Source organism: Notechis scutatus, chromosome 11 (assembly GCF_049901735.1).
Source record: "Notechis scutatus isolate UNSWTSFEM ecotype Mainland chromosome 11, rNotScu1.2, whole genome shotgun sequence".
Classification (NCBI taxonomy): Eukaryota; Metazoa; Chordata; class Lepidosauria; order Squamata; family Elapidae; genus Notechis; species Notechis scutatus.
Genome location: NC_142019.1, coordinates 3,151,715 through 3,176,791, shown reverse-complemented (window position 1 = coordinate 3,176,791; position 25,077 = coordinate 3,151,715). Strand labels below are relative to the sequence as shown.

Sequence of the window (25,077 nt, the reverse complement as noted above, 5' to 3'; positions counted from 1 at the left end):
CAGATGAGGAGATGTTGACCAAGACCATCCTTTCCCTTTCCTAAGCCATTTTTCTTCGACATCTCTGGAGCCAAGGGAAAGCTTAAAGACACAAGAAGAGCTGGATAGACTAAGTCCATATTTTATTCACTCCAGCCTTCCCCATTGTCTCTGGGAATTTAAGCCCCATGGTTTGCTTTGTACAAAGGGTGTTATTTCCATACCTCTCAAGGCTAAACGTTTGTGATGGCCCTATGTGCTGTATGAATTTACTTTGCACATTAGATTTAAATTAGATTAACAGAGTTGGAAGGGACCTTGTAGGTCATCTAGTCCAACTCCCCACCCAAGCAGAAGACCCTACACCATTTGTGACAAATGGTAATCCAATCTCTTCTTGAAAGTCTCCAGGGATGAAGCCACCACAACTTCTGAAGGCAACTTCTCTTCCATGGATTGATTGTTCTCACTGTCAGAAAGTTTCTCCTTATTTCCAGGTTGAATCTCTCCTTGTTCAGTTTCCATCCATTATTCCTCGTCTGGCCTTCAGGTCCTTCAGAAAATAGCTTGACCCCTTCCTCTCTGTGGCAGCCCCTCAAAAATTGAAACACTGCTATCATGTCTCCCTTGGTCCTTCTCTTCACTAGACTAGCCATGCCCAGTTCCTGCAACCGTTCTTCATATGTTTTAGTCTCCAGTCCCCTCATCCTCCTGGTTGCTCTTCTCTGCACTTTTTCTAGAGTCTCAACATCTTTTTTATAGTGTGGCGATCAAAACTGGATGCAGGACTCTCGGTGTGGTCTTACATAAAACAGAAAAGAATGTCCACATGAACCAAAGAAAGAAAATGTTAAGAACAGCTATCTATAAAGGAGAACATCTGTAGCTCACAGTTGAGATGAGTTCTTGATGTTCTCTGCTCTTAGTTCGTTGATCCCTCAGTTATTCCCTATACACTTATTAAGCAAAGTTATACACAAAGTTGCTTCTTTGACCCACTCAATCTCATTCCTGAATCTTACATCTCTCAAAAGGCCACCCAAACTCTTCTTTCTTAGCTGACCTACCTGATCAGAATGTATCTAGCTTGGAACTGGATTTCTAATCTTCCAACAATCTTTGGCAGTGATTAGAACAGAGCAAATGTCATGTAGGAGCCGCTGCACACTCAAAATTGGCTCATAATAACATGCACGCAAGGGAAGTGATGTCTGGGACGGATCGACCTAAAATTTGACACGAGGATCAGTTAAAAAAGAAGAAGAAGAAGCTATTGTTTGTGAAACGTGGTGCCAATTTTATATCAAAGCTTCACAAGGTTACGGACAAAGTAATGTCATTGTTTATGAGGAATAGCTACACAGGGCATTGCTTTTCTGGCTAATATTTGGACAAATGAAACACGAGTCGTTTTCAGATCGATAGAGTAGTAATAGGGACTGCCAATACAAATGACAGCTGGAATATCTGGGGTTGGGTTTTTTTTATAAGCACATAAATCACGAACCAGAGTGATGCCAGCAAATTCATCAAACTAATACGCCCCAGCAAAACTTACAGGCAGCCCTCAACTTACAACTGTTTATTTTGTGACCGCTCCAAGTTACAACGCCACTGGAAAAAGTGACTTGCTATGACCCCTTTTTCGCACTCGCAGCCGTTGCGGTATCCCCACAGTCACAAAATTTAGATGCTTGGCAATTGACTCACATTTAGGATGGTTGCAGCATCCTGGGATTCACTTAATGACCATGTGACTAACTTAATGCCAGGATTCCCAGCAACACGCCCCCCTCCCCAAATTAAATCATGAGTCTCGAGCCAAACTTCAAAAGTAGGCACAGGACTGTTTTATGAGTTGACGCTTTGCAGCGATTCACTTAATAAACGTGGGGAGAAAGGTCATATAATGGGCCTTTCATTTATTAATAACATTTCATTTTATTCAAGTTTAGCAGCAGAAATTTTGGGCTCAGGTGGTCGTAAGTCAAGGACTACCTGTATTCATATTCATAGCCGGGTCCACACAAGACCTAAATCCCTAAACACAGTTACTCTCTTCGTAGGACATCAGGTGCCCAGATGAATAAATTGTATTATATAGCTCAACCACAAAGACCCTTTTTCACTGCCACCCACTAAGATTGGTACCAAAGACACCGAAGTACCATTTACCCAACCTTACATTAGCCAAGTTTAGGTACAAACTCAACATTTAGGTACAAACTCAACATTTCGGTACAAACTCAACGGAGACGTGGATCTTGGGGTTGACTGCAAAAATTAAGAGAGGTCCTAAACTAAAATGGGAAGCCTGTTTCAATCTTCCTGGTCTTTTTATTATTATTATTAATTTTGTGGGAATGGCTATCAGGTTGGATCCAATATGGATGGAAGTGAAGATGGCGAGAGGGAAAGGAGTGATTTAGGGGGTCGAAACAGATGTGGAAGGAAAGGAGAATTCCACTGTGGAAAATTAATTCCCTCCCCTGACTCTTCCTTGGTATCGCACAGCCCCAAAGTTGTCCCTGGCTATGCCCGAACCTCCTTCTTCTGATCCCACCCTACTGCTATGGATTTGACGAGAGGGGTTACTTGCTCTGGAGCACCCACTTCCTGCCTGCCGTTTTCCCTTCCACCCTTCAGTCACATCGTCTTCCCAGCTCCCGTCTCTTTCCTCCCCGTGGGACTGGCTGGCAGGGGGTGGGGCTGGCAGATGCCAGCTGAGGAGGAGGAGGAGGTGTTCAGAGTGGTCCAGGGAAGCTGAGTGGCAGCTCTGGTTCAACCATCTCAACTCCCAGGGCCTCCATTTTAACTCGAGAGGGAGAGACCTGGCCTCGGCCACACCCACCCAGGAGGGGGCTTGTTCCCCTCGTGCCAATCCTAGCAAGCCAAGGCCGAAGGACCCTTCTTGCTCGCCTCACCACATGCCCTCCCCTCCTCCTCCTCCTCCCCCAAGTGGCTGCCACCGTCCACACCTGACCGATCTCCACCTCTGTGCAAAAAAATAAAAATAAATGGAAAAAAAAATACTCAATGGCAAACCCAGCATGCATTCAAAACATCGGCCCCTTCTCCCGCTGGAGACGGACTCAGGGAGACATGTGGCCCACAATACAGGCAGACACCCCCTCCTCCCTCGCTCGCTCGTGGAGGGTCCGGCTTAAGGGAGGGAGAGCCATGCCAGCTAGCATCCTCCATCCCCGGCATCCAAAGACAATCTCCTCCCCTAAACACCCAGCCAATTTGCCAGGGCGGGTTGGCGGGTCCCAACCTCTCTTCCTCCCTTTTCCTTTCGTGGGATCCTCCCTCCACCCCTCACCCACCCATGAGAGGGTGGTTCTCGCCCCAATTGGACAAGGTTCTCTCCAGAGGGGCTGTGCCACCTGGCAGATCTCCTCCTGATGCCAGGCGGAAGGGCAGGCGGCTCCAATAAGCAGAGAGGAAAGCTGATGGGGAAGGAAGAGAAGAAGAAGGGAGGGAGGGAAGAGAGGAGAGCGATGGGGAAGGAAGGAAGGAAGGAATGAAGGAAGGGAAGGAAGGAAGGAAGGAAGGAAGGAAGGAGGGAGGGAAGGAAGGAAGGAAGGAAGGAAGGAAGGTTGGGTTGGGTTGGGTTGGGTTGGGTTGGCTGGGCTCGCCTTCGGATTCCAGACAAAGGCCACAAGAGAAACAGACAAAGGCAGAGAGAGAAGGAGGAAGCCACAAAAAGCCGGAGCTTACCTCGACACAGAGGAAGTTGGAGCCGGAGGGCATCCAAACAAGGGGGACCCGGCTGGGAGGGGGGACCAGGAGCTGGGGCAGCTGCATGGTCCCGAGCTCCTTCGGCTGCCACCGCTGCTTTTCGGAGTCAGCGAGAGGAGACAGAGGCACATAGGCGCCCACACACTCGCTCACTTTCTCTCTCTCTCCCTCTCTCTCTCTCTCTCTCTCTCACACACACGCAGACACGCTCTCACACACACTTGCACACGCTCGCACACAGACGCGCACACAGACGGAGACAGTGAGCTGGCTGTGCTGCTGAATACATCACCGTGTCAGCGCCTGGCAGGGGTGGGGGAGGGGGGAGAGTGGGCGTGGGGAAGAGCGCACCCGGCGTGGCCCAGCGGCGAGCAGCAGCTGGCTCCGTTGGAGGAGGGAAAGCCCCCCCTCCATTCCCTCTTTCTCTCCTTCCCTCTTTCATTCACATTCTCTCTCTCTCTCTAGTTCTCTCTTTCTTTTCTCTTCTTCTCCCTCATTCTCTTTCTTTTCTTCCTCTCACTTTCCCTCTCTCTCATTTCCTCTCTTTCTCTTTCATTCCCTCTCTCTCCCTTTCTCTTGTTTTCTCTCTCTCATCCTCTCTTTCTAACTTCCTCTCACTTTCCCTCTCTCTCATTTCCTCTCTTTCTCTTTCATTCCCTCTCTCTTTCTTTTATTCTCTCTCTCTCATACTTACCGTTTCTTTTTCTGCCTTTCATCCTCTCTTTCTACCTTCCTTTCACTTTCCCTCTCTCTCATTTCCTCTCTCTTGTTCTCTCTCTCATACGCCCTCTCTTTCTCCCTCTCATTCTCTTTTTTCTTCCTCTCACTTTCCCTCTCTCTTTTCTTCTCTTTCTCTTTCATTCTCTCTCTCTCTTTCTCTTTCTTTTGTTCTCTTCTCTCATAGTTACCATTTCTTTTTCTCCCTCTCATTCTCTCTTCCTTCCTTCCTCTCACTTTCCTCTCTCTTTTCCCTCTCTCTTTCTTTCTCTCTTCTCTCTCTCTCATACTCTCTTTCTCCTTTTCTCCTCTCCCTCTCCTTTTCTTTTTCTTTCTTTCTCTTTCTTTCCTTTCCCCTCTCTTTCTCTCCTCCTCTCTCCCTCTCTTTTTCTCTTTCCCTCTGCCCTTCTGTCTGCTTTCCTTCTTCCTTCTCTTTCTGTCTCCAACCCTGGTTTCTACATGATCTCCCTGAGTTACAACCAACTTTTTAATTAGACCTAAACCTACCTTAGATGGCCTAGTCTAGATTAGAAGGACTGAGAGCCTCTAATCCTACCCCTCATCTTAAAATCTATTTCCCCTCTCCCAATTCTGGTTCCAGGAAATGCCCATTTGAGAAACCTGAGATGGGCTGGGCAGATGTTACACCTGCCTATGTTTTGAGACTACCAAATGGAGATGACCATTTGGTCTTCTTTAGGGATTCGTCCAGTTGTCACTGCTGCTTCTTGACCCCCATGTAGGTTTCTCAAGAGACAAATAAGATGGTCTGGTACTCCCATCTCTTTAAGAACTTGCCACAATTGGTTGTGATCCACACAATCAAAAGCTTTAGCATAGTCAATCAAGCAGAAGTAGATGTTTTCTTCAAGCTTTCTCCATGATCCAGCATATGTTAGCAATTTGATCTCTAGTTCATCTGCCTCTTTGAAACCCAGCCTGTACTTCTGGTAGTTCTCGATCCACATACCGCTGGAGGATTTTAAGCATAACATTAATTTTAATTTTAACCCTAATAATTGTAACCCTGCCAACAAAAGTGCGTAGGGTCAAGGCTATGATTTTTCCCAGTTGCAATGTACAGCTGTGAAAGTTGGGCAATAAGGAAGGCTGAGTGTCAAAGAATGGAGGCCTTTGAATTATGGTGCTGGAGAAGAATCCTGTGAGTCCTTCGGACTGAAAGGTGATCCAACTGGTCAGTTCTAGAGAAGATCAACCCTGGCTGCTCTTTAAAAGGCCAGATCCCAAAGATGAAACTCAAAAGACTTTGGCCACCTCATGAGAAGGAAGGACTCCCTGGAGAAGAGCTGAATGCTGGGAACGATGGAGGGCAATAGAAGAAGAAGGGGGCAGCAGAGAAGGAGGTGGCTGGATGGAGTCACGGAAGCAGTCAGCGTGAGCTTAAATGGACTCCAGAAGGTGGTAGAGGAAAGGAAGGCCTGGAAGGACATTGTCCATGGGGTTGCAATGGGTCAGATACGACTTCACAACTAACAACAACAACAACAACAAAAGGGACCACATTACAAAAAAGATGTTGAGACTCTAGAAAAAGTACAGAGAAGAGCAACCAGGATGATTAGGGGACTGGAGGCTAAAACATATGAAGAATGGTTACAGGAACTGGGCTTGGCTAGTCTAGTGAAGAGAAGGACCAGGGGAGACAGGAGAGCAGCCTTCCAATATTTGAGGGGCTGCCACAGAGAAGAGGAGGGCGTCAAGCTATTCTCCAAGGCACTTGAAGGCCAGACAAGGAATAATGGATGGAAACTGAACAAGGAGAGATTCAACCTGGAAATAAGGAGGAATTTTCTGATAGTGAGAACAATCAACCCATGGAACAGAAGTTGCCTTCAGAAGTTGTGGGAGCACCATCACTTGAGACTTTCAAGAAGAGATTGGACTGCCATTTGTCAGAAATGGTGTAGGGTCTCCCACTTGGGTGGGGGGTTGGACTAGATGACCTACAAGGTTCCTTCCAACTCTATCTGTTATCTGTTATCTGTTATCTGATTCTGGAGTTGGCAGAAGGGGAGGAGGGTGTGGGGATGGAGACCAGACCAGGAAGATGGGAACAGAGAGGGCATCCGAAGGGGTAGAACGCACAATTTCTGTGGCCCTTGATCTTTTTCCTGGTTCCTGTGTTCCATTGGACCATATTTGTGAACTGTGTACTGGCCAAAGAGACCTCATTCAACCACACACACACACACACACACACACACACACACACACACACTAAGCCACCCATGTGCACAAAAACGAACTCAACAAAACACATCTCAGGAACGCAGCTCTAAAAACTTTAACCAATGTGTGTGTGTGTGTGTGTGTGTGTGTGTTAGGTAAAGCTAATTTTTTTTTTTCCAAGAGATGCAGATGTTTCTCACTCCCTCTTTCTATCCTCACCCTCATTCCATCACTTCTTTTGCATAATTTTTCTTTCTTCTTAAAAATCCATTAAAGATGAATCAATACACACACACACACACACACACACACACCCAGTTACTTTTGACAGACAGGAATTCATACCTGAAACCTTGGTGGCAAATTTAGAATTCCGCTATTTTATTTTTCCACACTCCAGAACCATTTTCTTTCCTCTAGAGGCCACTTTATCTAAAGAGGAAGAAAAAGGTCTTATTTGCTCTTTGATTTAAATGCAGGCATCTGTTCCCATTGTCCTTTGCCCAGCCTTGAACCGGTGCAAATATAATGCTTTTAACCTTGGCGGCGGGTCTTTGGCGTTGCTTAATGCAGGAAGCGCAGCCTTCATTACCGTTGAGTTTCATCTTAACACCAACCTCGGACCTTCTTTTGATTGGCTACCAAGAGGACGGGAAATCGCTTTCAACTCCAAAAGGGTTCCCAGTGAAACTATGGGCGGTCCTCAACCTAGGATCACAACTCAGCCCAAAATTTCATGTTGTTAAAGTGAGAAACTTGTTCAGTGAGTTTTGCCCCATTTTGTGAGTTTTCTCATTGTGCGCATTAAGTGGATCGCTGCGGTTCTTAGACTAGTAACATGGTGGTTATGTGAACCGGGCTTCTCCATTCACTTTGCTTGTCAGATGGTTGCAAAAGTTGTTCACAGGACTGTCATGAATGTGAGTCCGTTGTCAAGCATGTGAACGTAAATCGCATGACCAAGGGGATGCTACAATGGTTGTAAGCACAAAAAATCACTAAGCTATGTTAGCCAGTACCTACCTTTCTACCTTCCTTCCTTCCTTCCTTCTCTCTCCATCTCCCTTCCTTCTTTCCTCTCTCCCTTCTCTCTCCATTTTCCTTCCTTCCTTTTTCCTTCCTTCCTCTCTCCCTTCTCTCTCCAAATTCCTTCCTTCCTTTTTCCTTTTCCTTTTCCTTCCTTCCTTCCTTCCTTCCTTCCTTCCTTCCTTCCTTCCTTCCTTCCTTCCTTCCTTCCTTCCTTCCTTCCTTCCTTCCTTCCCTCTCTCTGTTTCCTTCCTTCCTTCCTTCTTTCATTCCTTCCTTCTCTCTCCATCTTAGTTCCTTCCTTCCTCTCTCCCTTCTCTCTGCATCTTCCTTCCTTCCTTTTTCCTTCCTTCCTCTCTCCCTTCTCTCTCAATCTTCCTTCCTTCCTTTCTTCCTCTCTCCCTTCTCTCTCCATCTTCCTTCCTTCCTTCCTTTTTTCCTTCCTTCCCTCTCTTTCCTTCCTTCCTTCCTTTGCTGGAGGAGAAGTCCACCAATTTTAAAGTTGCTGCTCTGATTTGTTCTACTGCAACGTTCACTTCTACGGCTTTAGAAAACAGATTTAGGCAAAACCATCGAGAGTGATGCCCATGTGGCATAGATGGGCAGAAGGATGCCAGTCACCCAAAGGATGTAGAGCAGCCTTGGCAATTGGAGTGGACTCCAATTCCCAGAATTATCAGCAATGGCTACGATGGCCATGGAATTGTAGGAGTTGAAGTCCATACATGGAAGTTGGGAAATCCCAGTCAAGAGCCAAGATAAAAGAAAGGCAGGTTTTGGTAACTTCAATTTCAGAACTGAAGTTAGGAGATGCACACAAATAATGAAATAGATATCATTTGATTTAATTAATGAACGGGAGCCACTGGGCCTGCTCTGATTCCTTGGAGAAATCTTGGCAATGCCCTTAATAATATCCAGAGTTGCTTTGTTTTCCCCCCACTTGAATTTGCAGAGAATTAGCCCAAATGCCAGGCTGAAAATCCAGGTCCTGCTGTTAGACGAGCAAAAAGATGAAACCACAGGAGCTACAGGGAAAAACCTGAAACGAAGTATGAAGGATCCAGTATGGAAAATTATCTCCTATATACCCAGCCTGAGCAGGAAGTTCTGCAACAGAAGGCAGTTGTCTAAATACGCTTCCTGGCATGGACCAATATCTGGCTCAAATGGGGAGGGGAGGATCCATCTACCATCTCTGTCTCTTCATGTGTCCTGTAATGTGTTGGAGGGAGGTCTTGGTAAAGAGAGCTGGAGATAAGAGACACCGCGATTTTCAAACCATCATCAGGCCAAGTGGTAGAATCTCAGGTTGCAAGAATCCCACTGCAAGAATTTCAATTTGAAACTAACTAGTGGGTGAAGATGCCTCAAGGAATTCCGGTTTATACACGCATGGAAGTCATCACGGAACATATCTGGATTTAATCTGTGCCGATGTTCTCTGCCTTTACTATAAAGCAGGGGTGGGATTCAATTTTTTTTAACAACCGGTTCTGTGGGCGTGGCTCAGTTGGTGGGCGTGGTTTGGTGGTAATATGACTGGCTGGGTGTGGCCAATTCAACATCACTCACATCGAGGCACGTATCTCCTCGCCTGGCCTCTCGTGATTGTGGGGATGCTGCAACAGTCGTAAGATTCTGCTGAAACGTTGCTACAACTTTAAAAGCACAACTATAATGATGTGGGAAAATACCCGAACAAAGCTGAATACCATATATATATATTTGTTTTCTTAAGTTTTCGCGGGTACTTACGTGTATGGTACTCAGCTTTGTTCGGGTATTTTCCCACATCATTGTAGTTGTGCTTTTAAAGTTGTAGCAATGTTTCAATACAGAAAAAAATGTTTCAATACAGAAGCCTGATGATGGTAGATGAGATTCTGCCGAAACGTTGCTACAACTTTAAAAGCACAACTACCCAAACAAAGCTGAATAGCATATATATATAAGCCCATGTTGCTAGCAACAGTTCTATGAATTATGTTTTTTGAGCCAATGAATAGAATCATCCTTTATAGCAGGGGTGGGATTCTACAGGTTCGCACCTATTCGCTAGAACCGGTTGTTAACATTCTAAGAAGTTCGGAGAACCAGTAATTAGAAGAAATTACTGGCCTAATCCTGTACGGAAGGCAGGAAGGAAACATTCTGGTGTTGCTGACAAAAACTGCCTCTCCGTTAACCCTTATTACATTCTTGGCAGGACTAGACTTCCTGTCTCAGGAACGTCTCTGGAGTTTTTTCCCCCTCCTTTGCTGGTACTTTGCTTGTGTGGAGTGACCATTCAAAGCTACAATGGCACTGAAAAAAGTGACTTATGACCATTTTTCACACTTACGACTGCTTGCTATGAAAGGGTTTTTCAAAATGACCATTGGATCATTAGTATTTCATTAGTATTTCTTATGCAGCAATTAACACGCTCTGATGCTAAGGAGTTCTACTCCCCCTCCCCACCTGAAAAGAACTCTGTTCCAACTGCCAGTTGCCTCACATTCTGTTACCTCAGTTCAAACTGGCAGACCAAACTCAGGAGAGGCCTGGGGCTCCTTATGGTACTAAACGCTGCTACCTCACCTAAAATGTCTATGCCTTCCACCTATGGAACTGCTTCCGGACTCAAGGCGGCGGGAGCGATATTCCCTTATGTGTTTCAATCACCAACCACCACTGAGCCAATGGATTGTGAACCAAACTTCTGCTACAAAGTTTCGTCACAAAGCACGGGTATCCAGCTACTGCTCTATAGTTTGCCCATGGCATCGTATCTTTGAATGGTCACTAAATGAGGACTACCTGTATTCTCCAAACGGCAGGAGGGGGTCACCAGCCCTAGAAAGTTGCTCAAATGGATCCAAAGCCCCTGAGCCCCACCTGGAAGGCCTCGGAATGGAGAGAGAGTCTGTTTTAAAAAATGTGGCAAAACAAAAAGCAAAAAGAGAAAGAAAGAAAGAAAGATAACCAGGAGAAAAAGAAAGATAACTTCATGCCACCAGGCGGGTTTCTAAAATAAAGATTAAAATGAAATTCCTCCCCAGTATCCTAGGAAACTGAGAACATGCATAATCACTGCCTTCCTCCCTTCCCAAATTAATCATGATGTTAAGCATTTTCGGGGATTGGTTCTCTGCCAAAAAAAGAAAACTGGGCTACTGAGTGCCAGCTCCAGTTTATTTTTATTTTTTCCCCCCTTTACCCTCCATAAGGTCTCAAAACACAGTGTCTCTATTGGACAGGACAGAATAGGCATTGGTGTGTGTGTGTGTGTGTGTGTGTGTGTGTGAGTTTAAGCTGCATTGTCATCCAAACGAAAAGCCTGGAATTTTTAACCAGCAGGAGGAGAGTGAAGAGTGCCGCGTTATGAAAAAACACGGTGCTAAGCCAAACAATTATCTTTCCCCCCACTATCCTTTCTCATTCAATCGGAGGCAAGAGAACGGGTGTTTCAGGAAAATCACCCCGCTAGGGAAGGAAGGAATAAATAGCAATAGCAATAGCACTTATATTCGGCTTCACAGTCCTTTCCAGCCCTCTCAAAGCGGTTTACAGAGTCAGCCTCTTGCCCTCCACCATCGGGGTCCTCATTTTACCCACCTCGAAAGGGTGGAAGGCTGAGTCAACCTTGAGCCAGTCAGAATCGAACTGCTGGCAGTCGACAGAGTCATCCTGCAATACTGCACTCTAACCACGGCACCCCCCCCTCCTCACGGCGCCGTGGTTACTAGGGTAACACCATCCGCTCTGATGATGTTACCTAATTGGGTAATGAAACCTCTGCAAAGTAACAGCCAAGCTCAGAGTGGATGCGAAGGAGCCTTTCGAAGCCAAAGCTAAATGAACCGCATTGCCAAGCTGGCAGAGGGAAACATTTGGGGAGTTTTGCTGCCATTGTTTAAGTGGAGGGCTGCAAGTGATCAGTGAGTAATCCAGCTGTGCCGTGAATCTGGCTTCACCCCCAACTCTGTTGACTATGCTGGTCAGGAGGTCGCAAAAGGAGGATGCCCTGACTTTGAGACACAGCCGCTGTCAGAAGTACAAAGCCCGACAGAGGGGAGATAGGTTGGAAGCAAGACTAATCTATCTTTCTTTCCTTCTTTCTTTCTTTCTTTCTTTCTTTCTTTCTTTCTTTCTTTCTTTCTTTCTTTCTTTCTTTCTTTCTTTCTGTCTTTCTGTCTTTCTGTCTTTCTTTCTTTCTTTCTTTCTTTCTTTCTTTCTTTCTTTCTGTCTGTCTTTCTGTCTTTCTTTCTGTCTGTCTTTCTGTCTGTCTCTTTCTGTCTTTCTTTCTGTCTCTGTCTTCTGTCTTTCTTTCTTTCTTTCTGTCTTTCTTTCTGTCTGTCTTTCTATTTGTCTCTTTCTGTCTTTCTTTCTGTCTTTCTTTCTGTCTTTCTTTCTTTCTGTCTGTCTGTCTTTCTTTCTGTCTTTCTTTCTTTCTGTCTTTCTTTCTTTCTTTCTTTCTTTCTTTCTTTCTTTCTTTCTTTCTTTCTTTCTTTCTTTCTTTCTGTCTGTCTGTCTGTCTGTCTGTCTTTCTTTCTGTCTGTCTTTCTGTCTTTCTGTCAGTCTGTCTGTCTTTCTTTCTGTCTTTCTGTCTGCCTGTCTTTCTTTCTTTCTTTCTTTCTTTCTTTCTTTCTTTCTTTCTTTCTTTCTTTCTTTCTTTCTTTCTTCCTTCCTTCCTTCCTTCCTTCCTTCCTTCCTTCCTTCCTTCCTTCCTTCCTTCCTTCCTTCCAACACTTTGTTGGGTTTTTCCGTTTATACACAATACTATTACTAATTGAACAATACTGTGACAATACATATATACATTTACACATCCTATCCACTCTTTCATCCCAATATTTCTAAGTCAAATTAAGGTCTTCTGCTGCCCACCCTGGAGGGTCTGGAGGAGAGAGAAAGTCAGAGGTGCACCTGGCTTTCCTTGCTGCATTCCAGGGAATAACGTGGCCATTTTTATTCCCGATCAGGGAAGAGAGCAACAGGAAGGATGGGGTTTTATTTTACTTTTATTTTTGCTTGAGCTGCCCTGTCCTGTCTCCCTTTCTGCCTTTCGTCAGGGGGTGCAGGGAGGATCTGTCGACTCCGTCTGGAAGAGGAAGATGGATAGGAGAGGAAGTCGGAGGGGGAAGCAAGGCCATTACATAAACAGAGAGGTCAGGGCAGGGCAAATGTTGGGTTTCTCGGCGTCACCCGGCAACGGAGGCATCCAGCAGGACTGCCAAAGACAGCTTCTGCTCAAGGCGTCTCTCGGCCGCAGTGTGTGTACTTGTGTGCACGACAATCACTCACTCACACACACACACACACACACACACACCGGGACAGCCTGTTATATAAGCTCTTCTTCAGAGGGGTGTAAAAGCAGGTCTGCTCTGACCAGGGGAAGAGCGAGCCCAGGGCTTGGCTCTTGGAGGAACAGCCTCAGGATGGGTCACCTACAGCCCTCAGCTTCATGGGGAAAGGCCTCCATGTTCAGGCGGTCAGTTTGAAGACGAGAAGAAAAAAGGCATGAGAAACAGAAGAAGACACAGTGGAGAGAGAGAGAGAGAGAGAAGAGAAGGAGAGAGAGAGAGAGGAGGGAGAGGGGGAGGGAGGGAAGGAGAGAGAGAGAGAGAAAGGGAGGGAGGAAAGGAGAAGGATAGAGAGAGAGGGACTGAGGGAGAGGGAGGGAGGGAAGGAGAAGGAGAAAGAGAGAAAGGGAGGGAGGGAGAGGGAGGGAGGGAGGAAGGGAGGGGGAGGGAAGGAGAAGGAGAGAGAGAGAAAGAGAGAAAGGGAACGAGGAAGAGAGGGAGAGGGAGAGAGGGAGAGAGGGGGGAGGGAGGGAAAAAGAGAGAGAGAGAGAAATGGAGGGAGGAAGGAAGAGAGAGGGAGGGAGAAAGGGAAGGAGAGAGGAAGGGAAAGCTGTGGGGGGTAGCTGGACTGTCCCGCCCACTTTGGGTTTGGCCCTGCTATCAATAACTTCACACTTATGACCGTTGCAGTATCACCTTGGTGATGTGATCAAAATTCAGGTGCTTGGCAAATGACCCATGTTTATGACAGTTGCAATGTCCCAAGGATCCCCTTTTGTGACCTTCTGATGAGCAAATTCACTTAACGACCACGTTACTGACTTAACAACAGGAGTGATTCACTGAACAACTGTTATGAGACAGGTCATAAAATGGGGCAAAGCTCCCTGAATGAAACGTCTCGTTTAGCAACAGAAATGTTGGGCTCAGCGGCGGTGGGCAAGTCGAGGGTAAGAAGAGATTGGACTGCCATTGGTCAGAAATGGTGTAGGGTGTAGGGAGGGGGAGGGGGTTGGACTAGATGACCTACAAGATCCCTTCCAACTCTGATGATCTCTTATCTGCAACCCGTAATAACCAACTTCGCCTTGCCTTATAAATAATCGTGTTAAATATTTTGCATATGTAATCAGCAAATGATTGCAAGAGAGGCAGAAATGTAACCGCTGCTCTAATTGCCTCTTTGAACTGTCTAGTCAATTAAAGGCCTTCCCTGCCTTGCAAGAGAGAGAGCAATCGCTGGGCTTGATCTATCTCAAGTGGTTTCCAAACAGGGCTGGATTTGCATTGCTTAAAACTGCTTTATGGGGAAAAGCTTTGGGGTCGCGCCCCCCCCCCAAGAACGCTTCTCAAAGTGGCTCCCAAAACTGTGATTTTTGAAGCGTCTGGAAGAGAAAGGGAGTTGGCTCGATGAATTCAATTCAGAAGAGAGCTGAGAGGGACCTTGAAGATCTAGTCCTAATCAAGAAGAAGAAACTGATCAAAGAGAGAAGCAGCCTAGAACTAAGGAGAAATTTCTTCTTCTTCTTGAAAGCCTCCAGAGATGAAGCTCCCACAACTTCCAAGGGCAATTTCTGTTCCATGGGTTGATGGTTCTCACGGTCAGAAAATTCCTCCTTATTTCCAGGTTGAATCTCTCCTTGTTCAGTTTCCAGCCAATATTCCTTGTCTGGCCTTCAAAGATGCTTTGGAAAACAGCTTGACCCCTTCCTCCTCCCTGTGGCAGCTCCTCAAATATTGGAATGCTGCTATCATGTCTCCCCTGTTCCTTCTCTTTACTATGACTGTAACTTTGTCACTTGTATACTTACAATTTATATTGTCTGTTTCCTAGTATGATTTGATTGCTATTGTACCCTATGACTACCAAGGGTCATATCTTATGATTCTCGACTCTTGACAAATGTCTCTTTTCTTTTATGTATACTGAGAGTATTTACACCAAGACAAATTCCTTGTGTGTCCAATCACACTTGGCCAATAAAGTATTCTTTCTATCTATCTATCTATCTATCTATCTATCTATCTATCTATCTATCTATCTATCTATCTCATCTATCTATCTATCTATCTATCTATCTATCTATCTATCTATCTATCTATCTATCTATCTATCTATCTATCTATCTATCTATCTATCTATCTATCTATCTATCTATCTATCTATCTACCTCTCTATCTATCTACCTACCTACCTACCATATCTATCTACTGTATGTATGTATGTGTGTATCTATCTATCATCTATCTATCTATCTATCTATCTATCTATCTATCTATCTATCTATCTATCTATCTATCTATCTATCTATCTATCTACCTACTAGCCAGGCCCAGTTCCTGCAACCGTTCATCGTATGTTTTAGCCTCCAGCCCCCTAATCATCCTGGTTGCTCCTCTCTGCACTTTTTCTAGAGTCTCAACATCTTTTTAATAAAAATTTCCTGACACTTCGAACAATTAATCAGTGGAACAACTTGCCTCCAGAAGTTGCAAATGCTCCAACACTGGAAGTTTTTAAGAAGAGATTGGATAACCATTTGTCTGAAGTGGTGTAGGGTTTCCTGCCGAGGCAGAGGGTTGGACTAGAAGACCTCCAAGGTCCCTTCCAACTCTGTGACTCTATTCTGTTCTAATCCAATCCCCTGCTCAAGCAGGGGAACTTATGCAATTCGAGGTGAGTGACATAGCACAATATCACAGAGTTGGAAGGGACCTCGAAGGTCATCTAATCCAACCCGCTGCTCAAGCAGGAAACCCTATATAGAATTCCAGACAAATGGCTGTCCAGTCTCTTCTTAAAAACCTCCAGTGATGAAGCACCCACAACTTTTGTATTTTAATAAAATGCAACAGGTGTATATGTGTGTGTGTGTGTTTGTTTGTTTGTGTGTGTGTGTGTTCTCTATGCAGGGTGGCCCACCACTTATAAGGAAAGCATGACCTTTGCCCCCACCCAAAAGTCATGAATCTCTGCTTAAGAACCGAAAAGATGAACTAGGGATGACATGATAGCAGTCTTCCAATATTTGAGGGGCTGCCAACCAAGAAGAGAAGATCAATTTATTCCCCAAAGCAACAGAAGGCAAGACAAGAAACAATAGATGGAAACTCATCAAGGAGAGAAGCAATCTGGAATTAAGGAGAAAATTTTCCCAACAGTGAGAACAATTAATCAGTGGAACGACTTGCCTCTAGAAGTTGCAATTGCTCCAACACTGGAAGTTTTTATGAAGACACTGGACAACCACTTGTCTGAAATGTTATAGAGTCACTTGCTTGAGTAGGGGGTTGGACTAGAACATCTCCACAGTCCCTTCCAGCGCTGTCATTTTGTTATTCCATAAAGGGCAGGCAATGGATCTCAATGCATCTGACTAGCTATGTATTGGGTTTTTTTTATTAAATGTATATGCTGCCCATCTATTAAAGCAACTTTCTTTTCCTCTGAGTTAAAAAAATGTCTGTGTTGACTTTATTGTGCAACCGAGAACTTCCTAGTAGCTTGAGTTACTCAGGTGTTGTCAGAGTGTAGTGGTTAGCGAACAGAAGAGCTATGGGTATAAATCCCCATTCAGTGCTAAGTCTGATTGGTTCCCTTCACACAATAGATTTAAACCAGGGAGCTATTAACCCGGTGAAATCCTCTTTACAGTTAATTTTAGCAGCACACGGAAGTTAGACTTCACACCCAGCAAATGACAGTAAATGACAGATTGCCAGATGTTTAAGCCTTAGTTGAGTTCTTGGATAGACCTGGGAGAAGACTGCTAGTCATGAGTTGGCTGGATTAGAGTCTTTACTGCAGACAAGAATAAAACCTAACACACACAACCATTGATCACTCACAGCAGTGCGTAGAAACCAGAAGCTTGTTCTCTGGGGCTTAAAACTCTAGGTATCTTCTTCCTGTCCTTTCAAATTAACTGATGGGTAGCTTGGCGGCCTTGGGCTGGTTACATAATGGCCTTCTATAGCCAGAGATCTGCTGGTTTCCATCTCACCTGCCCTTACATGGGTACTAGGTGGGTCAAAGGAACGTGGCAGTTTCTCATTGGAGATAGCTTTTAGCCTCACCCCTCTTCCTGCCACCCTGATGGGCACTTAGAACTACACCCAATATTGCACAATATAGATTGACTGCTAGAGAAGAACTGGAACAAATGTTCCCAGTAAATGGAAGTTTTGTCTCTTTACTAAGGCCTCTTAAGATTGCATTCCCCAGTTTGGTCCAGTGGTGGAGGCACTGGGCTAGTAACCAGGAAAAGTGGGAGTTCCAGTCCCACTGAAACGGGGCTAGGATGAAAGTCGGGGTGACTTTGGGCCAATCGCCAGGAGACTGTGAATTCTAGCCCCGCTTTAGGCATAATAGCCAGCTGGGTTGATTTGGGGTCAGTCATTCTCTCAGCCTCGCCCACCTCAAAAAGTTATTGTCGTGGAGAAAATAAGAGGAGGACAGAATATTAGGTACGTTCACAGATTTGAGTTATTTATAAAAATAATACAAGTGGAAGGGGGGAAATTAAGTAAATAAAAAAAATAACAGTAGAATTCTACACTACTAAACTCTAAAGCAGGTGGATAGATTTAAGCCTAAGCCTATCTTGCCACAACTCTTTCCAAACTCATGATTGATTATTGATTTTAGGCTATTCTGTCTTTTTTTTTTTTTTTTTTACAGTGGACAGGATTAGAGAATAATGACAGCCACATCCAAGGAGTTGGCCTCTAGACATAACATTCATAAATCTTCCTTCTCTTCCTTTTTGGCAAAGCCCAGCTCTTCATCTGATCCGGTTGCCAGGAAGGCCTAAGTTCCTGGCTGGAATTTGGGTACATTTAAAAAGCAAAAAAACAAAAAAAAAATTACTGGAAGATGTAGATTTGGATAGCCAGGATTCTCCCATCTATAAGATGTGATGAAGAGCTTGCACTTAAGGTTGTTATATAAACAAATGAACAATAATTCCAATTAGTAGAAGCCTTGGATATGCTACAGTAAAAACAAGCACTTTTGCAAGTCCTAATGAGACAGGCAGTTGTCCCCTTTGGCAGCGCTACGAAATCTCCATTGTAGTTAATCAGCAACAGACAAGGTTTACAGTCGCCGTCTTTCCATAATCCCCTACTAACAAGACATGTTTTAATCAGGAGCTACCAAGGCCATCCTATTACTGCTTCCAACTGGGGATGGCCTTTGTCCGTGTTGCATCTGAATATTTTTTTTTTAAAAAAGAATTCAATTGCCCTTTTCTCATTCTGTCGTATTTTTTTAAAGGGCCCTTAGAAAGAGAGGAGAATTTATTTTTTTGTATGTGTATTTTTTTTTTTAAAAAAAACAAAACTCCTAACCCTCAATGTTTATGCATCACTCAAATGAGGTATTCCCCCAGGCTGAATTTTGTTTCTAGAAATGATTGCTTGAGTCACTTCATGGTACACCAAGTCCCGTTTCCAATTCATTAGCATGGCCAGGGTAGAATTGTTCGCCTCTGTAATTAGTGTAAGGGTGACTAGATCCTCACAACATTCGGTGACCTGACATTTCCTAAACCCAGTAACAGTCCCGTGGCTTCTTAGAGACTAACCACAAGACAAGGGTCTTTGTTGTTTCCAATGCAAAACAAGGCATAGATTCTCCCTTGGAAGTATCCCATTAAATTAACTCTTAACTTCCATGGACAAACTCATGGCTCTTCCCACCAACCTGGTGGATTCTTAAAACCTGTTGCCAAGCTACACATCCGTGACAATAGAGACAGCTGCTTTTGTGCACCCAATTCTAACTGAAGCCATCAAACAAGCTGATCCGTCGTCCATTGTGTGCCTTGAAATTGGCCAACGTTGGTTTCCCCGAAAAGAGCTTGGAAACGAGGCTGCTGTCCGTGGTGCTGAAAACAACATTCTGCCGGAGCTCCTGGCCAGCCTTTTAGCATTAGAGTGACATTACTAACACAAATATATAGCGAACCAAATCCACGGATGAAGATGGATTACACTGTACTGCCCAGCATTTTTTTCAATTATCTCTTTGTCTTTTAACCCTGGCTACCGTTTGAAAGACCATATGTTTTAAAGTGAAAAAAAATCTGAACCGCATAGAAATGTCAGGCCAGCATTACTGAATCAAATCAAAACTCCATCTTCTTGGTTGTCCTGCATCTTCACATCAGGTGTCCTGAAGACACGAGAAAAGGCAGGAAATAAAATTCAGTGACACACTGTGTGAGGAACCTCTGTGTGTGTGTGTGTGTGTGCGCGCGCGTGTGATCTGTTGGGCTTTCTTTGGCTTTATATAATATGTGGACCCGTTTTGAATGAGCAGGCTATGAGAGATGGTCCATTATGGCTTGTTCAACACAATTCTTTTAAACCTCCCTGGTTTTGTGATGCTTGGACACACAATTACTCTGAATATGGTTTCCAGATAATTGAAAAGAATAGCAGCATCCGTCCATTAACTGCCATAAATGCATGCAGTGTGAAGCTCTGCTTTTGTGTGTGTCTGCAGTGTATCCACAGCCTCAGTTTCATTGAGTCATGCCAAATTCTATTCCGAAAGGATGGAAGAAATATGTTCCCTATCCATATATATATATATATATATATATAGGATGGAGATAGGACTATAGCTTTTGTTAGCTTGAGAGTTAAGTCGGGCTTTGCACATATGTCCCTATTTAGATGGACAAAAGTCTTAAAATGGGTTTAACTGAGTATTAGGCTTAAGACACCATCTTTTCTTTTCTTTTAAATGGAAAGAAGGGGCATTTATTTTTGATCTTGTAGCTAAGAGAAGGATGTTTGGAAAGACCTCCCGACAACTGCTACTTCTCTTCTGCATAGCTTGGGTGACCAACAACATTAGTGAGGGCGACCACACCTTTCATATTATTCTCTTCTTCAATATCAGACTCCTGGTACCCAAGCACCCATCAAAGCAAGTTTCATCACTGGTTCAAAAGCACTAATCCAACCATTCATAGAACCACCTGAACAAAAAAGGTTATTCTTATTTTTCACTGAACGGAAAGAAAGCTCCCCTTTGCGAACAAGGCAATTCCTTCCACCCATTTTTACACTGTCTGCAACAGGTCATAGAACCCATTCCCTACTACTTGATTCTTTAATTTAGAGATTAGAAGCATTTCATTTTTCAGCCTCTGCAAACTGCGAGATGCATGGGGCTCCAGTCACTGCTTTCACTGGAGATGCTGGGGATAAAAAAAAAATAGCAATAGCACTTAGACTTGTATACTGCTTCACTGTGCTTTACTGCCCTCTCTAAGTGGTTTACAGACTCAACCTATTCCCCACCACACAAATCTGGGTCCTCATTTTACCCACCTAGGAAGAATGGAAGGCTGAGTCAACTTTGAGTCGGTCAGGATTGAACTGCTGGAAGTCAGTAGAATTACTGCACCACTACAGTTCTTTGGCGCCTTCTTCTCAGACAAGGACCCTAATAGTGAGTTTAGAGTCTTCCCTCATACATATAGAATCTATACAGTACATGTCATATATAGAACAAAAACTTCTTTGTCTCAAGCCCAGCTACTCATTTTCCTTTCATCCAAAGGAAAAGGGACTTGTCTGGATATTTGGTTGTGAAACCTGACATTGTAACCAAGTGGCCCACAGGTTTTCCCAACGATGCAGCAATCCAGCTGTTCACTAAACATCTGTAATCACACACACTGTAGGAGGCGGGTGTGTGAGAGAAGCTTTCTAGAACCGTTGATCTTCCTTCACACTTGGATGTGAGGCATGCGCCAGGAAGCTGTTTTTATCTCCAGTTCAGCTCCCTTCGTTAGCTGAACTTCGGCTAACAAGCAGGAGAAAGCAATGCCAACAGGGTGGCCTTGAGGTCATAAAAACTTCCACTAACCACACAGTGGGAGCAGCTGTGCAGGAATGACAGTGAGAATAAAGAGGGTGGTGGAGTTGGCAAATAAATTTCCCACGCATCTCCAAGTCTTGGGGAAACTTTGTGCATGCCGCTGCTTGGATCTTAGAGGTGAGCAAATGTTATTGGTTGTGTCAAGCATAAATCATGACTGGGGAAAAAAAAAACTCTTTTTTTTAAAGACTGAGGAAATATTTCAGAATGGATATTTCAGAATAGCTTTTCAAGGACTTTTATTCGGTGTAGATCAAACACCAAAATAAGAGTCGGCAGGGAAAGGGAGAGGCAATGTGGCTGTCAGGCTCAACAGCAATAGCACTTAGACTTATATGCTGCTTCACAGGGCTTTCCAGCTCTCTCTAAGCGGTTTACAGAGTCGGTCTCTTGCCCCCAACAATCTGGGTCCTCATTTTACCCACCTTGGAAGGATGGAAGGCTGAGTCAACCTTGAGCCACCTCAGGACTGAACTGCTGGCAGTGGGCAGAGTTTGCCTGCAATGCTGCAATCTAACCACTGGGAAGGAAGGAAGGAGGAAGGAAGGAAGGAGGAAGGAAGGAAGGAAGGAAGGAAGGAAGGAAGGAAGGAAGGAAGGAAGGAAGGAAGGAAGGAATAGCAATAATAATAGCAATAGTACTTAGACTTATATACCGCTTTGCAATGCTTTCCAGCTCTCTCTAAGCAGTTTATAGAGTCAGCCTATTTGCCCCCAACAATTTGGGTCCTCATTTTACCCACCTCGGAAGGACGGAAGGCTGAGTCAACCTAGAGCCAGTCAGGATCGAACTGAGGGCAGTGGGCAGAGTTCTCCTGCAATACTGTATTCTAACAGGAAGGAAGGGAAGGAAGGGAAGGAAGGAAGGAAGGAAGGGGAGGGAAGGGAAGGAAAGGAAAGGAAGGAAGGAAGGAAAATAGAAATAGCACTTAGACTTATATACCACTTCACAGTGCTTTTACAGCCGTCTCTAAGTGGTTTACAGAGTCAGCCTCTTGCCCCCAACAATCTGGGTCCTCATTTTACCCACCTTGGAAGGATGGAAGGCTGAGTCAACCTTGAGCCTGATGAGAATCGAACTGCCAAATTGCAGGAAGTCAGCAGAATTATAGTGGTTACTGCACCCTAACCACTGTGTCACCATGAAGCCAAGGTTCCATGGAAGAGAATAGAAATAGCACTTATATACTGCTTCCCAGGGCTTTACAACCCTCTCTAAGCAGTTTACAGAGTCAGCCTCTTGCCCCCAACAATCTAGATTCTAGGTCCTCATTTTACCAACCTTGGAAGGATGGAAGGCTGAGTCAGCCTTGAGCCAGTCAGGATTGAACTGCTGACAGCGGGCAGAATTAGCCTGCCATACTGCATTCTGACCACTGCGCCACCACGGCTTTTAATAAACAAGGAATAAGGAAGAAGATCTCAAGATACACCAAAGCAAACTAAATTTTTTTTATATATCATCAGTTCACATAAGAACATTTACAGGACACAGAAAAGGTCCTGGGTCCAATTGCCAGGGACCCAGATGTTAGAAGATATGGGTGTTGTTTCCTAACAGTGTAGAATAGTTCAAAAAATGATGGCGCTCATTGGAAGTTTTCCAATTCCAACATGTGAAATTCAGCAAGAAGATGCCAAACCAAAGATGTAGATCAAGAGTGCACAACATTTGCTAGGTCAGAGGATGCTCTCAGATCAAGAACAGTTTTGTTCTGTATTTCAAAATATAGTGGGTGGCACCAGAATTAAATTAACTTTGCTTTAATTGACCTTGAAAGTTAATAGAAATCAAATATAGCTAATAGGGAGACACTTCAGTCATGTGCTTAAAAATTGACACTTGGATATGACTTTTGAAGCTCTTGGAGAACTGCAAAGATGCCTTTTTGAAATCCCAAGAGACCTTGGAGGCCCAGGTTGTGAGTTATGGGCTAGATGGACAAACCTGACACTGTACACTTTTTGCCAACTTAAGGTGGTAGGAAACATCTCCCAGTCTTCATAGCTATGAAACTTAAATATCTAGATTTAATATAACAGGAATACCTTTGAAATAAAAACTCATAAACCATAAACCCACAGAATAAAATAAAATAGAATAGAATAGAATAGAATAAGATTTAAATAGAATGGAATGGAATTGAGAATAGAATAGAATAGAATAGAATAGAATAGAATAGAATATAGAACAGAATAAGAAAGGAATAGAATAGTATAGAATACTATAGAATGGAATGGAATAGAATAGAATAGAATAAAATAGAATAGAATAGAAATAGAAATAGAAATAGAAATAGAAATAGAAATAGAAATAGAATAGAATAGAATAAGATTTAAATAGAATGGAATGGAATTGAGTATAGAATAGAATAGAATAGAATAGAATAGAATAGAATAGAACAGAACAGAATAGAATAGAATAGAAAATATGGAATGGAATAGAATATAATTTTTTATTGCCCAAGTTTGATTGGACACACAAGGAATTTGTCTCTGGTGCAGAAGCTTCCAGTGTACATATAAACAGCAAGTAATAGGTCATAAATCATATCTAAAGGTATTTGGGAGTCATGCCTTATTTCTGTATTGTTCCTATTCCAGAATGTCCACAGTTGGGTTTTTTTAATGGAGGCTGCAATTATGAGACTGCAATGCATATACAATAACAGAATAGCAGAGTTGGAAGGGACCTTGGAGGTCTTCTAGTCTAACCACCTGCTTAGGCAGGAAACCTTATACCATTTCAGACAAATGGTTGTCCAATCTCTTCTTCAAAACCTCCAGTGATGGAGGTAATAAGTAACAACTTCTAGAAATGTGTATATAGAAAGATGAATAAGGAAATGTAAAAGACGTCTTGACATTGACATAATGATTTATAAAGTTTTATTTTATGTTTTTAAATTTTGAAAACTAAATAAAATTTAGTTTTAAAAAAGAAAGAAATAGAGACCTAGTCACTACTGACTAGGAAAAGCAAGGAAACATTGCCCTGAAATCACAAAATGTGATTAAATAAGTTGTCTAAGGTTCATTCCTAATGGGAATCTGGGGAAAAAAAAACCTTTATTGACTATTTCTGTGCATATTGATATCATCAGCAGAAATTTTGCTCCAGCCAGATTTTAAAAATCCATTCTGGATCTTTCTGTCAGAAGGTTAACAAGTGCTAATTTAGCTCTGCCTTTTGTTTCAAACGTTGCTTTTTTTTCCCTGCATCAAAACACAAAAGTTTATGCCTGACATTATTTTGCTATTATTATAATGGTGTTTTTTTTTTTTTTTTTTTTAAAAAGCATTTTAAAAAATTGTGTTGCTCCATCCAGGTGCAAAAAATGTTATAGAGGGTACAAAAGAACGGTTTTTCTGACTCCAGAAAATTATCAATTGTTTTCGCTTGTTGTTCTCATAAACAAATATTTTATCTCCTTCATGAAAATCTTCTTGCTGATTTGAAGGCGTCTCTTTTGTGTCCCTGCCTAACCTTACCTTGCCAAATAAATTTGCAGCAGTAATTTATTTCTTTAGTACGGGGTTTTGAAAGATTTGTCATTTTGGCTCCCTTTCTTGAAATCAGATGACTGCTAGCAGGAACAGGCTGCACGTTGCGTTAAGTTGCCATTTGTTTTACCTTGTTTGGTGAGACCACCAAGTTTCATGTATTGAATAAAATAGAATAACAGAGTTGGAAGGAACCTTGGAGGTCTTCTAGTCTAACCCCCTTGCTCAGGCAGGAAACCCTATACCATTTCAGGCAAATGGCTGTCTAATCTCTTTTTGAAAACCTCCAGTGATGAAGCATCTATAACTTCTGAAGGTAAGTTGTTTCACTGGCTAATTCTTCTAACTGTCCGGAAATTTCTTCTTAGTTTTAAGTTCTTAGTTGTAGGTCGCTTCTCTCCTTGATTAATATTGTGCAAAGCCATGGTTTCTTTTAAACTATAGTTTATCGGACGTAATACTAAACTGTGCATGTGAAAACTCTTGTGGCTGAATTCACATCTATGCTGAGCCAATTTTAACAGCCCACCGTTTTGCAAATAAGTCATTGTTGGCTGGCTTTGCACATCGTCGCATTGAGACCTAATGATGTTTTGATCTAGTTGGGTAGCTGTAACATGCTGAAACAAAGCACGGTTTGTGAGTCATTCTTCTCCCAAACCAACCATGACGGTGTCATGCCCCTGTCGGAGTCTGAATCCAAGGAGGAAGACGAACAGCTGACAGGGAG

The 25,077-nt window shown here is 43.5% G+C and overlaps 1 protein-coding gene and 1 long non-coding RNA gene across 9 annotated transcripts in view; both read right to left on the bottom strand.

Annotated features, from left to right (window-relative positions):
* The window catches only part of LOC113425338 (uncharacterized), a 370,548-nt gene that overhangs the window by 158,444 nt on the left and 187,027 nt on the right, over positions 1–25,077 (bottom strand). The gene's annotated exons all lie outside the window — the stretch shown is intronic.
* The window catches only part of CELF6 (CUGBP Elav-like family member 6), a 150,676-nt gene that overhangs the window by 83,753 nt on the left and 41,846 nt on the right, over positions 1–25,077 (bottom strand). For 2 of the 8 annotated variants that reach the window (XM_087972595.1, XM_026687447.2), the window contains exon 1: positions 3,700–4,055. The exons of the other annotated variants lie outside the window; for them this stretch is intronic. In XM_087972595.1, coding sequence (XP_087828721.1) covers positions 3,700–3,786 — 87 coding nt within the window. In that variant the 5' untranslated portion in view covers positions 3,787–4,055. Of the gene's footprint in view, positions 1–3,699; positions 4,056–25,077 lie in introns of those variants that run through there. 8 annotated transcript variants of the gene reach the window in all.